Source organism: Misgurnus anguillicaudatus, chromosome 10, assembly GCF_027580225.2.
Source record: "Misgurnus anguillicaudatus chromosome 10, ASM2758022v2, whole genome shotgun sequence".
NCBI classification, from domain to species: Eukaryota; Metazoa; Chordata; class Actinopteri; order Cypriniformes; family Cobitidae; genus Misgurnus; species Misgurnus anguillicaudatus.
The window spans coordinates 16,994,172-17,011,551 of record NC_073346.2 but is presented as its reverse complement, the minus strand read 5'-3'; the positions used below and the strand labels follow the sequence as shown (position 1 = coordinate 17,011,551).

Genomic DNA, 17,380 nt, shown 5'->3' with positions numbered 1-17,380 from the left:
CACTACTCAAATGAGATATGGATGTTGAATAACTGCTTTAATATTACTTAAATTAACAATAAAATTTGGCAAAGACAATCATCATAAATACATCAATTATATAAAATCACAGGGACGTGCACAGGAATTTTTAAAGGCAGTTGCTCCGTCCTAAAAAAAGGGCACCCCCCTGAAAAAAAACTTATGTTTGGTGATTTTAATAAAGACCCTGTTATTCTCAGTCCTTCATATAGGCCGTGTTTGCCTAATGCCTGCCAAAAAAAATAGTAGCCTATAGGCTGCTTGTCTGCAAGCTATGATAGCTAGCTGCTATCTGTCTAATTATTTAGGCTAACGTGGCAAACTCAGCCTGGATTTATGAAGATTTTAACAGAGGTGGAAAGAGTAGCCAATAACTTTACTTAAGTAAAAGTACAAGTGAGTAAAGAAATAATTACGCAAGTAGAAGTAAAAAGTATGCAATGAAAATAATACTCAAGTAGCGAGTTACTAGTTACTGATGAAAAAATAAATCTAGGTATACATACATGCACGCGCACACACACCCACAATACAGTGCCCTCCACAAGTATCAAAACAGTAAAGACAACATTTTTCTTTTTGCTGTGGAGACCAGATATTGGTAAGATACATATCAGTATGTCAGAAGTTTAGAATGTCACATTTTATTAATCTTTGTTTATGTTTCAACACATACATGCTTTAACAACAAAGAACAACAGCATTAAATGCTGACTTATGTGTTGTACCCAAATGCACACAAGTGAATCAAACTGATCCTACACTGTTTACACATGAAAAGCATAAAATGTGTAGGATCAATCAGGGCACAGCTCAGTGCCCATAAAAAATAATGTGACAGATTCTGTACTTTTGTATCATGTTCATCTTTTAATGTTTAGACATTTCTTGACTCCACAGCAAACAGAGGAATACTTATGAAGGGCACTTATAGACGGTTTCATCGGACGCACGTGATACACGTCTGGATCCGAACATTACTTCCGGTTTCGTTTTTTTAATGGTCTGACTAGTTGCTAAACTGATCTCTTGAACAAATGCCTCGTCGAAAATAACAAATGTTTTGGTTTTCTAGGTAATCTATGCGTTGTTTTTTTGCTTGTAATATAAATAAACTACGTTTAAAGAACTTTGTTGTTATTTATTCTTAGCGGACTTTACCGGAGGTTACGTGCGGATCGCGACAGCTGCTTGTTTACGTTGTTACTGCTGAAACGGTCTATACATTAGGCCTATGTGTAAAACTGCAACATACACAAACAGTACAGAAAAAAGAATACAAACACAGAATAGACAAGCATTACAAATTAACTCTAGTCTCAATGTTGATGTAGCTTATAGCTGAAATATCAGACTGTAAACTGATAAGAGTTTTGCATTCACTATATATAAAGTTAGAATCTCCTAAGATGGTCTGAGGACATTGACAGTTTACACTTACATGATACAAACTGATTTTAGACAAAACTCATGTTTTCTTATGTCGTCATGTCACGTGTGTTTTGTGAGAATCACTTACATCAGTACAGTATACAGCGAATCAGACGTCAATCATCGATGGATTTTCTGGAGGCTGCGCGCGTTTAACTGTGTTTGACGACGAACAGGTCACGCGTATATAATGGCGGGTACATGTGTGAAGTTCTGCTTTTAGTTAAAAGACTGGTAAATTCATATCCACGTCACCCAAAACTGTTTATATTCTGCGTGTTTATACATAGGCTACGAGTAAAACAGCATCAGACGATTCCGTGTTTGCAGCGATCTGAACAATTCATTCAAACTGATTCGCGAACCATTTCAAAGTTTGGCCCATTTGCTTTGTAAAGAATCGATTCAAAAGACTCATTTATTTGCAACACTTTGTAAGGCATCGACTCAGACGAGTCATTAATTCGCCTCAGAAACACGAGACAGCAATTTAATAATAAAATATAAATTTCGTAATTAATTCAAATACAGTAACGAAGGAACGCTGCACAATGTAAACGAAGTAAAAGTAAAAAAATGTCCACCTCGGAAGGGCAACTTGAGTCGAGAAGGGCATATGGGCAGTTGCCCGGGCAACCTGAGCAACCCCCCTGTGCACGTCCCTGTAAAATCATGCCACATCAAAACATGCACATGATAATAAATGCTGAATTTTGACACACTGTTTACAGGGTAAATATATGAGATTGCATTCATACTATTGACTCTAAGTACATGCAAGTGTAAGGGGTCCAAATATGACCCCATCCATCCGTTTGGCCCAACGACGGAATCCAAACGAAGGGTAATAGCGTGTTCGGTCTTTTCCGGCGCTTGCAGGTGACGTTTTGGCATTTATGTAATTTTGTATTATTATCTCTTATCTGACTCCAAAGATAAAGATTTAGTTTATATTATATTACAAATTGGATTGATTATTACTTTTAAAACTTACAGAATTTAGATGGATGTTTGTTTATTTATTCTGATAAAGCTCTGGTATTACACTCGTTCATTCGGTTCTCACAGTCGCACATGATCCTAGTACGGGCCTCATAATTAATATACTGGTCAACGGTCATAAGCGAATCAGTATTGGTCGCTGCCAGAGGTTGGACTATACGCTTAAGCGGCCGCTCTCTGCGTGCTCAACTTTAAACATACTTTATTTAGTCCCCTTAGAGGTGACACTTAATTATTACAATAATTATTTCTAATCAAAATTAATGAATAGAATAATATTGAAATAAACAGAGGTTGAGGCTGACCCTATTTAGAGTAATCAGAAATGTTACTCTAAAAGGAAACACATTGTTAGCCTCCTCACTTCTAAGTACACTTAAACTAACGCCAATTTGCTAGTCGTATCTCTCAAATCCTCAGCTGATGTATTATTCACTATCTAACTGGGATTTGGGCCGATCCTAGCCTGATTTCAGTCCTTACGGTAACTACGGATACAACGATATTACTTGCAGTGTCAACATTTACCGAGCAACACAGAATAAAATCAAACATAACAATTTATTAACCAGGTAGGGAAAACATAATTCAGAAGCCAATTTACATTCCAATTCAAATACAAAACAAACGAAAGACCATTGCATACCTGGTGAGGAGATGAAGATCTGGTTACAGATTCCTCAAAATAAAATAAAAGTACATGATGCTATATCAAAGATACAGCATCATGGGGGTGCATTTCTAGATATTGAAAGTCCCGCCTAAATCTTCTACACATCTCCTTAAATAACCAGAGAACAAAGCATATAGGAATTTGGTACTGATTGGTTGTTGTAGAACTAAGGGCTGTCCTTAATCTGTATACAGTGGGTGATTGGTTTATGCTTAGAATGGGAGGTGTCTATTAACATTGAATGAAGTTTCACATATACTTTAACATTGTATTCTGTTGTTATATGGGTGAGACCATTGTAACCACTTGCAATGAGATATTTCAATGAAAAACAAATAAGATACAGATTTTAGATTCTTTGTGCATGTAGCATTTCAGATACAGTTTGCTTTGAGACAATAAGAATACAAATGTATGACACCCTAAAAGTGTGTCTTTGAAACCCAAATGTTTCTCAGTGGGAAGTCCACTGTGAATCGTAGAGAGTTGCTTTCCCGAGCACTCACTTTGCCCCCATGCAGTATCCTTTGGGGAGGTGCTATATTTATTCAGGAAATTATCTTACAGCTCCGCCGCTTGATCATATCGGAGAACATAACAGTCCCGATGGGATCAACATACAGTAAGATGTTAGCTCTTGGTGGTGTCCAATCTCTGTAGTGTTCGTAGTTTTCAAGTTCAGTGTGTCAACCAAGGCCCGTGTGCTTTGTTCAATGAATGTCCCATTCTTTTGCGAAAAACCACCTGTTCTTAGACGTTCTATCCATTTGAAGAAAGTTGTCACCTCTGAACGGTGATCATCTCTGATTTCAGACATCGTCAGGTGGGGATCATGTCATTGACAATACATCACTGTGTGAAAACACCTGCACATCTTAAGGACCATTCATTGATTGAACATTGATCAATACTGATAGACTCAGCAACATTATCAATAGATTCATAGGGCAAACCATAAATAAAATAAATAAAAACATAACACATGATACCTTGATGTGAAAAGTGCAAGTGGTACGGTCTCACCAGGTCAAATATATCTGATATATAAAATTACCAAAGTTCTTTCCCACTGTTGTATTTGGAGTTTAGCTGAATTCAAAGGTACTTGGTCTCTGGATATTGAAGGAGAGGATGCAAAAGATCAGGTTAAAGCAATAAAAACATCACATTGAGGTATGCATATTATAAAAATAAAACCCAGAAGATGAAATGTTAACATAACCTTGAGATATGCATGTTACAGATTGTATGAAGATAAAACCCAGAAATTGTTAAAATGATCTTCAGGTATGCATGTTATAGATTGTATAAAATAAAACCCAGAAAATGTAAAAATAACCTTCTTCAGGTATGCATATATTGGGTCATGTGGAAAAATAAAAACCAAAAGGTGTTAAAATAACATACAGGTATGCATATTGGGTCATGTGAAAATAAAAAATAAAATAAAAAAAAACAGAAGGTGTTAAAATAAAATTTTGGTTATGCATACTATAGGGTGTATCAATAATAGTGATAGTAAAATACTGCTATAATAAATTTAGGTATAGGTATTGTAGACCATATATAATAATAATAATAATAATAATAATAATCATAATAGGCACATAATTGTGTAATCGTTCCATACACACATCTATAATGAATGTTTCGAGGGAATTCTGAATTCTCTTAATATAAGCACCTTGTAGGCCTAAGATTATCTTAAGAATATGTTCAGAACATGTTGAGTCCATGAGCACAATTGAAGATTCAGAATCTCATGTTAGATTTCTATGTGTGCAGGTATGTGCCTATGTGTATGTATCTGTATTTGTATGTACATGTGTGTATAGGCATGTTTATGAGTATGTGTAGTCCATACACTTGAAGATTTAGAATCTCAGATTTCAATGTGTTTGTGTGTTTAAGTAGGTGTATGAGTGTAGAGATATGTGAATACTTATATAGGTGTGTGTGTGTGTGTGTGTGTGTGATATGTTGGCTAAGTCACATTTGATATTGGGAGTTGAGATGTAAGTGGTTTGATTGATTCTTGAAAATTGTTTGTGCTGTTGTTTAGTGATAAGTTGAGGATCAGGGCACCAACTGTCCTCACTTATGACAACAACAGTCAGATTATTGATTTGAGATTTAGACAGTAAGTTTGTTATTGCAATTAAAACATAATCATCAAAGTGTGACTTTGCCATGTAAGTTTCTTATGAATGTTGTAGTTTTGCTAATATGGGTGTGAATGATATCACTTAGAATTTGTGTTGGATTAGATGTCCCTGTTTGTGTAACAGGAGAGTGTTGATTTTAAATGTGGTGTTAAGTTTGGACTATGTTGTATGGTGTGTAGTGTTTATGTCTGGATAGACTTTACGTCTATTCCAAATGTGTTACGAGGTTGTTTTAGTCAATGTGTGTGCTGTACAGTCAGTGTTTGTCTGGAAGATGGCTGGATTTTATCTCTTAACAATTAGTGTTGCAAATTTTGAGGCCATGTCTATTCATGATGGTATAGTGTTGTGAGGTGTAAAATGGCCTTTGAATGTCTTCACACCCATCCTCCGTTTTCTAGATTGCTTTTCTGCAGGGTTTGCTGTCTTGTCTGATGTGGCCAGACATCTCTGGCCAGGATTTACAGCTTTCAACCACATCAGCTGAAGAAATAGAAGAAGTTCAAACCTTTAGCTCCATGAAAAGACTCTTATTCTCCAGGGATCGCATCAATCGTATTTTGATGAGGTTTCTCACTGGTTGAATATCACGTCGGGATCACCACTTTGTAAGGGGTCCAAATATGACCCCATCCATCCGTTTGGCCCAACGACGGAATCCAAACGAAGGGTAATAGCGCGTTCGGTCTTTTCCGGCGCTTGCAGGTAACGTTTTGGCATTTATGTAATTTTGTATTATTATCTCTTATCTGACTCCAAAGATAAAGATTTAGTTTATATTATATTACAAATTGGATTGAGTATTACTTTTAAAACTTACAGAATTTAGATGGATGTTTGTTTATTTATTCTGATAAAGCTCTGGTATTACACTCGTTCATTCGGTTCTCATAGTCGCACATGATCCTAGTACGGGTCTCATAATTAATATACTGGTCAACGGTCATAAGCGAATCAGTATTGGTCGCTGCCAGAGGTTGGACTATACGCTTAAGCGGCCGCTCTCTGCGTGCTCAACTTTAAACATACTTTATTTAGTCCCCTTAGAGGTGACACTTAATTATTACAATAATTATTTCTAATCAAAATGAATGAATAGAATAAGATTGAAATAAACAGAGGTTGAGACTTACCCTATTTAGAGTAATCAGAGATGTTACTCTAAACGGAAACACAGCCTCCACGCTTCTAAGTACACTTAAACTAACGCCAATTTGCTAGTCGTATCTCACAAATCCTCAGCTGATGTATTATTCACTATCTAACTGGGATTTGGGCCGATCCTAGCCTGATTTCTGTCCTTACTGTAACTACGGATACAACGGTATTACTTGCAGTGTCAACATTTACCGAGCAACACAGAATAAAATCAAACATAACAATTTATTAACCAGGTAAGGAAAACATAATTCAGAAGCCAATTTACATTCCAATTCAAATACAAAACAAACGAAAAACCATTGCATACCTGGTGAGGAGATGAAGATCTGGTTACAGATTCCTCAAAATAAAATAAAATACATGATGCTATATCAAAGATACAGCATCATGGGGGTGCATTTCTAGATATTGAAAGTCCCGCCTAAATCTTCTACACATCTCCTTAAATAACCAGAGAACAAAGCATATAGGAATTTGGTACTGATTGGTTGTTGTAGATCTAAGGGCTGTCCTTAATCTGTATACAGTGGGTGATTGGTTTATGCTTAGAATGGGAGGTGTCTATTAACATTGAATGAAGTTTCACATATACTTTAACATTGTATTCTGTTGTTATATGGGTGAGACCATTGTAACCACTTGCAATGAGATATTTCAATGAAAAACAAATAAGATACAGATTTTAGATTCTTTGTGCATGTAGCATTTCAGATACAGTTTGCTTTGAGACAATAAGAATACAAATGTATGACACCCTAAAGGTGTGTCTTTGAAACCCAAATGTTTCTCAGTGGGAAGTCCACTGTGAATCGTAGAGAGTTGCTTTCCCGAGCACTCACTTTGCCCCCATGCAGTATCCTTTGGGGAGGTGCTATATTTATTCAGGAAATTGTCTTACAGGGTTTAGGCACTCCGCAAACAATGCCCCTTAGCTGTTATAAAATGCACTGGTAACCCACTGCTTCTTGGGGTTTATTGCTTTAATAAACACCACAATCTTTAATCATATTTTCATTGTGTCTTTGTTGCGTCTGTGTTGGTTGGGAACTGCGCTCTGTTTCAGTCTCACTTGATTCTGAGGAACTACTTTGTTTGGCGGAAGAGTAATATCTGTACTAATATAATTACAACTTATTTGTGTTTTATTTAGTGAAACCCTGCTATGCATATGATGTAACCGTTTTATAAACGCCATAAACCCCGCAAAGCAGTGGGTTACCAGTGCATTTCATAACAGCTAAGGGGGTTTAACAACACACCTTAGCTGTTATAAAATGCACTGGTAACCCACTGCTTCTTGGGGTTTATTGCTTTAGTTTGCAAACAGAAGATAAATAATATACATTCCATCCAAAGCAGACAATGAGAATATGAGAGACTTTTGGAACAGGATTAAGAATTGTGTAAATGTCTGTCTGAGGATGTAAACAATGTGGGACACACCTCAAGTAACACATGACATGTCACTGAATAGCAAAACAATATATTATAATGTCTTGTATATTTTGAATATAAAGTGACACATACTATATAACAATATAGCTGCAAGCAGCAATTGCGGGGCCAAGCACCTTCAGCGCAATGAGCACCCAAAGCACAGCAAAAACCACACGACGCAGCAAATGCGCAAAGCGCAGAAAGCGCGCAATACAGAGCCCGAACCCGAAGCAAAGCAAATGCAGAGCAGAACCACTGCAGTGCAGAGCAACAACAGTAAAGATGGCAAAAATATAACACGTGTGGAAATCAGACAGGTCGAGAAGAACGTGTTAAAGGAAACACAAAAGGAAATCTCAATAAGTGAAAGTAAGAGCTGGGATTTGAACCCATGACCTCAGGTCCCCAAAGCACGGCACTAACCGCATGCACCACTGAGTAAACGATTAAACCACTGAGTTGGTGTGTACAAGCTATAGAATAGAGATTTAGAGCTGTAAACATTGATATCAAGCAATTACCAAAAGTGCAGAAATGACAACAGAGAGCACAAATAACTGAAATACAATGTATAGTATGAAAATCACAAAACTTAAGTGAGAAAAAAAGTTACGACAAAAAACCACTGCACATGGGATTCGAACCCATGTACTCAGGTTCCCAAAGCACGGCACTAACCGCATGCACCACTGAGTAAACGATTAAACCATTGAGTTGGTGTGTCCAAGCTATAGAATAGAGATTTAGAGCTGTAAACATTGATATCCAGCAATTACCAAAAGTGCAGAAATGACAACAGAGAGCACAAATAACTGAAATACAATGTATAGTATGAAAATCACAAAACTTAAGTGAAAAAAAAAGTTAAGACAAAAAACCACTGCACATGGGATTCGAACCCATGAACTCAGGTTCCCAAAGCACAGCACTTACTGCATGTGCCACTGAGTAATCATGGGTTGAAAGGCTGTGGAAAAGAGGCTTCAAAGCTGCAAACATTGACATGCCAATCACTGAAAGTGCAGAAATAACACAACAAAGCAAAAATAAACAGAAATACAAAGTGTAGGGCAATCAGATAACTTAAATGGCACTAAATTCGTGAAGAACATTTTGTACAATAATGAACAACATGGGCAAATTTTGTCAGATTCTTTTTAATATGACAAAGGGACAGCATGACAGGCATGGTCCGCTTTACAGAGGTATTTCTCAAAAATTTGACACGCAGCAGAAAAATCTGTTCAGTCACGTCTGTGCGGATTGCTCCAAACATTTTACTAGCAGAACCTGGCATAAAATAAACAAAATTTGTAAAAGTAGCAGCGAAAAAATCATTTACCATATGCCTTACAATAACACATGAACAGAATGATAAAAAATGACAAACAAGGTATTGTTGCGATTGGCATAAACCAGTGAATACAATTTCACAAAGAAAATGTATATCAGACAAAGAAATCTGAAGTTATAAGCAGTTCTATAAGAACTGTTCATAACCCCTAGGTGGCGGTGTACTCTGACTTCCCAGGTACCTTCAGGACATCATTCCGAAGCTTCCTACCGATTTTTGCGCAGATTTGTCCAACAGTTTAAAAAATATAACAAATTATGTGAAATTTCAATATGGCGGACAGGCGGTTTAGTCAAACCTGGCATAATACACATCGACAGATGCAGCATGAGGTAAGCAATCCATAGACATCAAGATCATAATTTTCTGACAAACAGTTCAGAAGTTATGGGCAAAAATAGCCTATTTTCATATCTAATGACCCATAGGTGGCGCTGTCACCAAATTTGGCATGAACCCCAAGTTCATGGTCCACATGAAGTGTACCAAATTTCATTTAAATTGATCAAAGAATGACCGAGCTACAGCTTCAGAACCATTTTTGCGTCAACCTCGTTAAGTTTGCGCATTTATTACTTTTGAACAAAGATAAATATCAAAATTCTGTTCAGTCATTTCTGTGCGACTCACTCGAAAGTTCACCTGTGCCAAATTTCATAACAATTGAACCAAATTTGAAGGAGGAGTAGCGAATAAACGGAATACTGTACATTTCAAAATGGCCGCTACTGTAATGGGTGGAGTTTTACTGTAAGGCATTAAAAACAATAAGCATGAGGAGGGCAATCACGTGAACTAAGTAGAATTTTCATAGATCAAGCGGATCAGCAGTTATAACCATTTGAACATTGCATTTTTGTACTGCTGGTGGCGCTATAGAGTTAGTGCTAGAGACCCCATTTTTGGTCACTTGACTTTTCAGCATTTTCCTATGTACGGTTCATAGGGCTGCCATAGACTCCCATTGGGGAAATATAATAATAATAATACTGACAATTCCAATAGGTGTCTCAGCACCTTTGGTGCTTGACCCCTAAATATGAAATGTTTAAAATAATAAACCACATGCACGCTTGCTTATTTTTGACTCTGTCACTCAATGGAAAAACACGATGTGACAAATTACATACAGTACATGAACCAAATAAAATATCTTACCTTATGCATGCTTGTCTATTTCTGACTCCATTGTCACCTATATGGAAAGGATACATACATACATACATATCACATACAGTATAACCACATGAACTGTTTAAAATATCATATGTATGCATGCTTGCTTATTTGTGACTTTAATGTCATGTAATGGAAAGGATACTTGATGGACACTTGAAACCATGATAAAGCTGTAGTTTCGCAGCTTTTATGTTTGGTTGTTTAATACTTTCTGTGAAACCTGTTAAAAACAATAAATGCAGAATGCTGTAACAGATCACTTATACATTTTGCTTTCCCATTTCTGCTTATTGAGCAACAATGGCAACCTAGTTTTGCTCAGTTGGGAACCAAAGAGGGAGGTGGTGTGAAACAATATGAATATGTTTTTCTTAAATTAAAGTTTTTCAGAATAGCAGAAGACAAAAGACAAATTCTCAAGTTCTATCTATCTATCTATCTATCTATAGACCCTTTTACTGTTTGTACACAATGATGAGGTGGCTGCATATGCGCGCGCATTTAGGCAACGGAAGTATTGTAAGAATCAGCAGTGAAGCAACACAGACAGAGAAAGTTATTTTAAAAAGTTGACTTTATTAACTTTTTCAACACAGCTACCAGATCCATCCGTGTACTGAGTGGATAGAAGACGTTAGCAGATGGCCAAAAATAAAGTTGCCAGATACATATATACGTATATTAGTATATTATATTAGTGCAACCAAACACAACAACCAGACATTTTGATGCTGGGAAACCGTTTTAATAAACTTTCTGAGTTGCTACCACGTTAGAACCAATGGGGAATAACACTTCTGTTGCCAAAATGCATGCGCAGGCTATTTGATCACGTGAGCTGTAAAAGGGTCTATACCTACCTACCTACCTACATACATACATACATATATTAACAAAACAATCTAAAGCACACATGAACTTAACCAGATAAGACTATGAAAAGATGTCTGAGCAACATTAACTTAAGTAATCTAAAAATATTCACAATTATAACTACAAAACATTAAAGGGGTAGTTCATCCAAAATTATGTCATCATTCACTCACTTCCATATTGTTACAAACCTGTATAAATTTCTTTGTTCTGATGAACATGAAGGAAGATATGTTGAGGAATGTTTGTAACCAAACCGTTCATGACTCCCATTCACTTTCATAGTATTCTCTTTTCCTATGGGAGTGAATGTGGTTCATGACCGATTTGGTTAAACATTCCTAAAAATATCTTACTTCGTGTTTATCAGAATAAAGAAATTTATACAGGTTTGTAACAAAGTGAGAGTGAGAATTTACATTTTTGGCTGAACTATCCCTTTAAGAAGAAATGTCCTTTAGACGTCCCCCTAGAGAAAAACAACAAGTCCCATGATAAAAAATTTTTTTTTTATTTTTATAAATTTTTATATTGCTAACTATATGGTTTTAAATAAAATTTAAAAAACACTTTTTAAAGGAGTTTTTACCAATATTGTGTTGTATGTTGGTTTCAAACACCTCATTTAAAGCCTCTTAAATTAGAAACATATTTGTGAATATTATCCATATATTAATGCTAAGCTGTTGTGTAAACAATTAAACATACAGGCATAAATTTGTGCAAATTCAACTAAATATTGAAGGTAAACTTATCTTTTAAGCAAACGGTTGTCTGTGTCAAGAGTGTGTCTGGCTGATGCAAGATTTTGTTGTTTTTAAGGGGACAAACTGCTGCATTTGTTAAAAATGTGTGTCATTTATTAACTGCAATATTTATTGTCAAAAGCAAATTAAATTTTTTACATTCTCTTTACATAATTCTGGAATTGGTTTGGTTCACAAATCAATAATTAACTGTGTAGCATATACAGGATAGAATAAACATCATTCTTGCACATTTTTATTAAACCTGTAATCTATTAAAACAGTATAAAATTTTCTCAGGGTATGTGACATAATATGATAGATAAAAGGTTTCATATAGAACTGAACATGCCCTTTTCCAGCTTACATGGAAAATAAGAGAAAATTATAAAAGTTTTTTGCAATAATAGCAAGAACAGAAATGTATCTGCATTAAGAATTTGCTGTGATACCATGGAATAAAATTTAACATTACATACTGAAAAAACGTTGGACAAGTGTAGTGATATTAACAGAATTTGCAAAACAGAATTTACAGTAGTGGGGCATGTTGTCACGAGCTAAATATAAATATGCACATACAATAATGTGAACAGGACAGCAGCAAAACATTCTAGTACAACATGTATTACAAAAAAGCAATGTAAACTTGCAAGTGTAGGAAAAATAACAGCAAAGCGTCATGTGTTTAAGCTCACTCCTTTGTAAAGTCTGATAGGTCCAATGATATTGACTCCACCCTCGACTCGGCAAATTCTCTTCTCATTGGTTGATATCTCTGGAGCCCATCCTCGTTCGATGGCTTTAACCAATGAACGGCCGAGATGTCATATGAGCCCTTCCATAAACGTCGAAACAGATCATGCGCAAGGAATTATGGTAGTTGTAGTTTGATTGTTACACTTGCAACAGCCACAAATGAACTGAAAAACTACAATATGAGATACGCCTTCTGTGTTATGGGCCGTCTTGACTTTAGCATACGACAGGTGAAATAAAAGCACCCAGATATGTGTCACGGAAGGTAGTGTAAGGCAAGGACCCGCTGGTAACGGTAAGTGAAAATAAACGTATTGGAAAAATGTAGAAGAACATAAAGTGTTATTATAATACTGGTTTACAGTTAGTTACTTTCTAAGCTAAGCTAGCAATCTCATACAACACACAATAACAATGTTTTTTGAAAGTGTTCTTTGCTTTTTCTGCATCGCCTCAGTAGTTAGCAGTTTTTGTTTAAAGACTGCACATAGTGAGTTTATCAACTGTTAATCTGACAAATTATTTTCCACTGTTTAAGGCTATCACTGTAAATAGCCAGTGATCTACGGGACTATTCGATTATTGTTATATTATAGTTTATAGATTAAGATTATATTTAAGATTCCAATAGTTATTTACTAACTACTATAGTAACTATGTTAGTTATTATGACCCATCACTTGGACTTTTTATAAAATAATGTAATACTGTAATCTGGTCAGGCAAAAACACAAACGTTTACATAAAACCAGGGTACTGTAATATAGCCTCCCAGTTTACAACAATAATGGTATCTTGTCATATTTAATCTCTCCTTAATTTATGATTACACATACATTTCTGTCATTTTTTGATCTTCTTTACCTCAGGGAGACAGCAGGGGCAGTAACAGTGTCCTGCAGCAGGGGAAAATAATGGGTGATGCTCAGCTCTTTGACAAGGAGTTTGACAATCTGGTGTCTGAACTTACAGAGCAAGATTTCACAGATCCACTTCTATCTGATGCCCTACACAGACTCAGAGAGGTGCACTAAACTTCACTTTTCAAAGTCAACTTTATTGTCAATTCTGCTGAATGTACAAGACATAAAGAGTATAGAAATTACATTCCCTCAACCCCGCATTGTACAACAACAACATTACACAAAAACAAGTTTTAGAAAATTAGAAATAAATAATATAATATACAGTATTTAAAAAAAGAGAAACATTGTGGCACGTACAGTATATAAATGGAGAAGAATTTTCATTAGAGAAGCATAGATTATGACTGAAATTAAAATGACGACTGCAGCAGCCTTATTTAAAATCATAGAAAATGACTAATTGTAATTTTAGCCACCAAATGTCTGCATAGCACATTAATATTAAATGTTGAAATAACAGATTATTTTGGAGAGGAGACACAACCTGATTCAGTCTGGATTTATTTGACCATTTTTAGGAAAATCTGCTCTTTATCCTTTTGGTTTAAGAAATGTTAGTTTGTTAGTTTTGTTGTTGCTTTTGTTGTTAAGTATTTAGCATAAATTATTTTTTTCTAGGTGCTTCGGTACAATGCCCCTGGAGGCAAGAGAAACCGAGGCTTGTCTGTGATTGGCTCTTTACGGGAGCTGGTCTCGCCATCTGAGCTTTCTCCTGATGAAGTTCACCGTGCACTTTTGGTTGGCTGGTGCATTGAACTGGTATGTAAAGGCACGACATTTATTTTGTATTTTAGTTGCTATACAGTTGTCCACCCCTGAGGAGACTGAAGTGTAATATTATAGCATTAAAAAGTTGGAGGTGTACATTCTTTTCTTCTTTTTTGTCTTCTCAGCTTCAGGCATTCTTCCTAGTTGCTGATGACATCATGGATGCATCTGTGACACGAAGGGGTCAACCTTGTTGGTATAAGAAGGTGATTGACTTGTGTTTTTAGTGAGAATGTTGATGGTGCTTAAATTTAAATAAGAAAGAGTGTAAAAATATGTTCAAACTGACTGCATCTCATAATTTTAAAGATACAATGCTTCTCTACAATGTAGCATTTTAATTTTTTGATAGCTGAGAAGTGTCTAATCTTAGGGGGCGTGTACACCGGTGTATGTTTTAAGCGCCACGCTGTTCAAAAACACCAGCAGCTGGTGGGTTTTGTCAGCGTTGAGCATCGGTGCTTGCCGGGTTTTTTTCGCATTCAAAGTGTTTAACTTTGCTCATCAATGTCACTTTTTTCTCTGCCGTCCAATCACAGTGGAGGAGGGATAGGACAAATATCACAACATCCAACTGGCGCATCTTTTAACGATTGATAAACAGAACAAAAGTCTCATCCAAAGCTGACACCCGCCCAAAGTTGCCGTTTAAATGCGTACATGTCCCCTTATAAGTTTATGTGTCTAATTCACATACTAAGATGGATAAAGAATGCTACCTTTAACAGAAACTTCAGTACTACCACATTTTTGTATTATGGATTAATGTTATAGATTAAGTGTTTATTAGTATATATCTTTTGTGTGCAGTTTATCATTTCTTTGTTAACTTCTACTCTGTTTATATCAGGATGGTATTGGTCTGGATGCCATCAATGATGCATTTCTTCTGGAGGGGGCCATCTATCGCCTTCTTCGCAGACATTGTAGAAAACAACCCTACTACATTCACCTGCTGGAGCTTTTTACTGAGGTAAACCACCCACATTTAATTAATTAAAATGCTGTAACTAACATGTACACGTTTATACACAACTAATCATTGCACACTACGACCATACCATAGTAAAATATGATTCGTCTCCCCTCTATATTGGATATTGCTTATTAGATGCATTGTTTAATCTTAAAACTTCTTCTTTCAAGGTATCTTTCCAGACAGAGTTGGGTCAAGCACTAGATCTAATGACTGCACCACCACACAAAGTGGACCTTGACCGCTTCACCATGGAGAGGTAAGAGGATGAGGGTGTTCATAAATGTAAATGGAACTGGACAAAGGAAAGAATAAGGGGCTTTAGAGCGGGGTGTCCCGTAATGTAAAATTACAGGCTGGTGCAATGGTTGGAGCTGAAGACCCCAACACTAGACTTAACATTAAACTAAAAAAATGATCGAACAAAGTTTTATTGCTGGTTTATTGTCGTTGACTAATTTACAGCGTTTTTTCTCAGGTACAAAGCCATTGTGAGATATAAGACAGCATTCTACTCTTTTTACCTCCCTGTGGCTGCAGCTATGTACATGGTGAGTTTTGGATGTGTTTGGCGTATGTGTGTTTGTGTATGTTTATCTAAATAATCTGTGGTCTTTATATCATTGAATACAGGCAGGAATTGAGAATGAGACTGAACACAATAATGCAAAAACAATTTTGCTTGAGATGGGAGAGTTCTTTCAGATACAGGTATGAGTTCTTTGCATCTTCAGATATATAGAATTTCACATTTCCTGGTTGTAATATAGTAAAGGTTTAGTATCTTGATGTCATTAACAGAATGACTCCAAACATATATGAAAAATATTGCTGCACACACTTTATTTTCACCCATTAACAGGATGACTACCTTGATTGCTATGGTGATCCCGCAGTGACTGGAAAGATTGGCACAGATATCCAGGACAACAAATGCAGCTGGCTGGTGGTAAGCGCGCTGGGCATCATGACTGCAGAACAGAGGGCAGAACTACAGGTGAGAAAGTGTGACAAAGTCCCAACTCCTCCTTGCATATCCTAGGCTTGCAATCAGTGTCAGTTCACTATTAAAATAAACTAATCTAAATAACCTTATCTCTCAGGCTTGTTATGGGCATACCGATGCTGAAAGTGTTGAAAGGGTCAAGGCTTTGTATGATACCTTGGAAATGCCCATCCGATACCACCAACATGAAGAGGAGAGTTATCAGCGCCTTCAAAAACTCATCCAGCTTCACGCCAAGAATTTGCCACATGCTGTTTTTCTTAATTTTGCAAAGAAAATATATAGGAGGAACAAATGAAGTGTGGATATGTAAACAGAAAGGACTTGAATGGATACTGAGATTAGTATTTTCGAGTTTTAGGCACACAAACTCGAGTCAGTGAAATGCTATGTGGGGTATTTTAGTTGTTATCTAAATTTGGATATAGTAGATTTTATCTGCACTTTAAATCTGTTCACATGGTTTAGAGACTCTTAAAACATTCAGTATATTGTAACCTGTATTCCAGGTAAACACGTGCATGCAGTGTCAGCTGTGTGATATGAAGTGATACAACTATTCTGAGTCTGATATGTTGGTTTTCTTATACCTTAAAATATACATTTGTACATTTTAAGACTTTACCAGAGCCATAATTCTGTATTTTTTGGGGCGTATCACAATTTTACCACTTCTGTTACAACTTAGGTCTGTCTGTCAACTTTTGGTCGTGTGATCTCTTTCCTCATCACAACTGTAACCCTCAATGTTGGATTATAGAAAGGCAGCAACATGCGTTTAATAAATAACTTGCTCAAATATTTTCATGTATCTATGCATTTAGAGATTTTGGTTTAAATCAATATTTTGTGTAAAATAATAGGTTTTAAAAAAGCCTCCATAAGGGAAAGTTTGCTAAGATG

At 36.1% G+C, this 17,380-nt stretch overlaps 1 protein-coding gene across 2 annotated transcripts in view; it reads left to right on the top strand.

The window, feature by feature from the left end:
• The window catches only part of fdps (farnesyl diphosphate synthase (farnesyl pyrophosphate synthetase, dimethylallyltranstransferase, geranyltranstransferase)), an 84,688-nt gene extending 67,410 nt beyond the window's left edge, over positions 1-17,278 (top strand). Inside the window, exons 1-10 of one of the 2 annotated variants that reach the window (XM_055209753.2) lie at positions 12,940-13,096; positions 13,671-13,826; positions 14,346-14,486; positions 14,621-14,701; positions 15,346-15,468; positions 15,642-15,730; positions 15,950-16,022; positions 16,105-16,182; positions 16,334-16,468; positions 16,575-17,278. In XM_055209753.2, the coding sequence (XP_055065728.2) occupies positions 13,716-13,826; positions 14,346-14,486; positions 14,621-14,701; positions 15,346-15,468; positions 15,642-15,730; positions 15,950-16,022; positions 16,105-16,182; positions 16,334-16,468; positions 16,575-16,775 (1,032 nt within the window). In that variant the 5' untranslated portion in view covers positions 12,940-13,096; positions 13,671-13,715 and the 3' untranslated portion in view covers positions 16,776-17,278. Of the gene's footprint in view, positions 1-12,939; positions 13,097-13,670; positions 13,827-14,345; positions 14,487-14,620; positions 14,702-15,345; positions 15,469-15,641; positions 15,731-15,949; positions 16,023-16,104; positions 16,183-16,333; positions 16,469-16,574 lie in introns of those variants that run through there. The other variant, XM_073871992.1, reaches the window with a different exon arrangement.
• Positions 17,279-17,380: the final 102 nt, after the last annotated feature.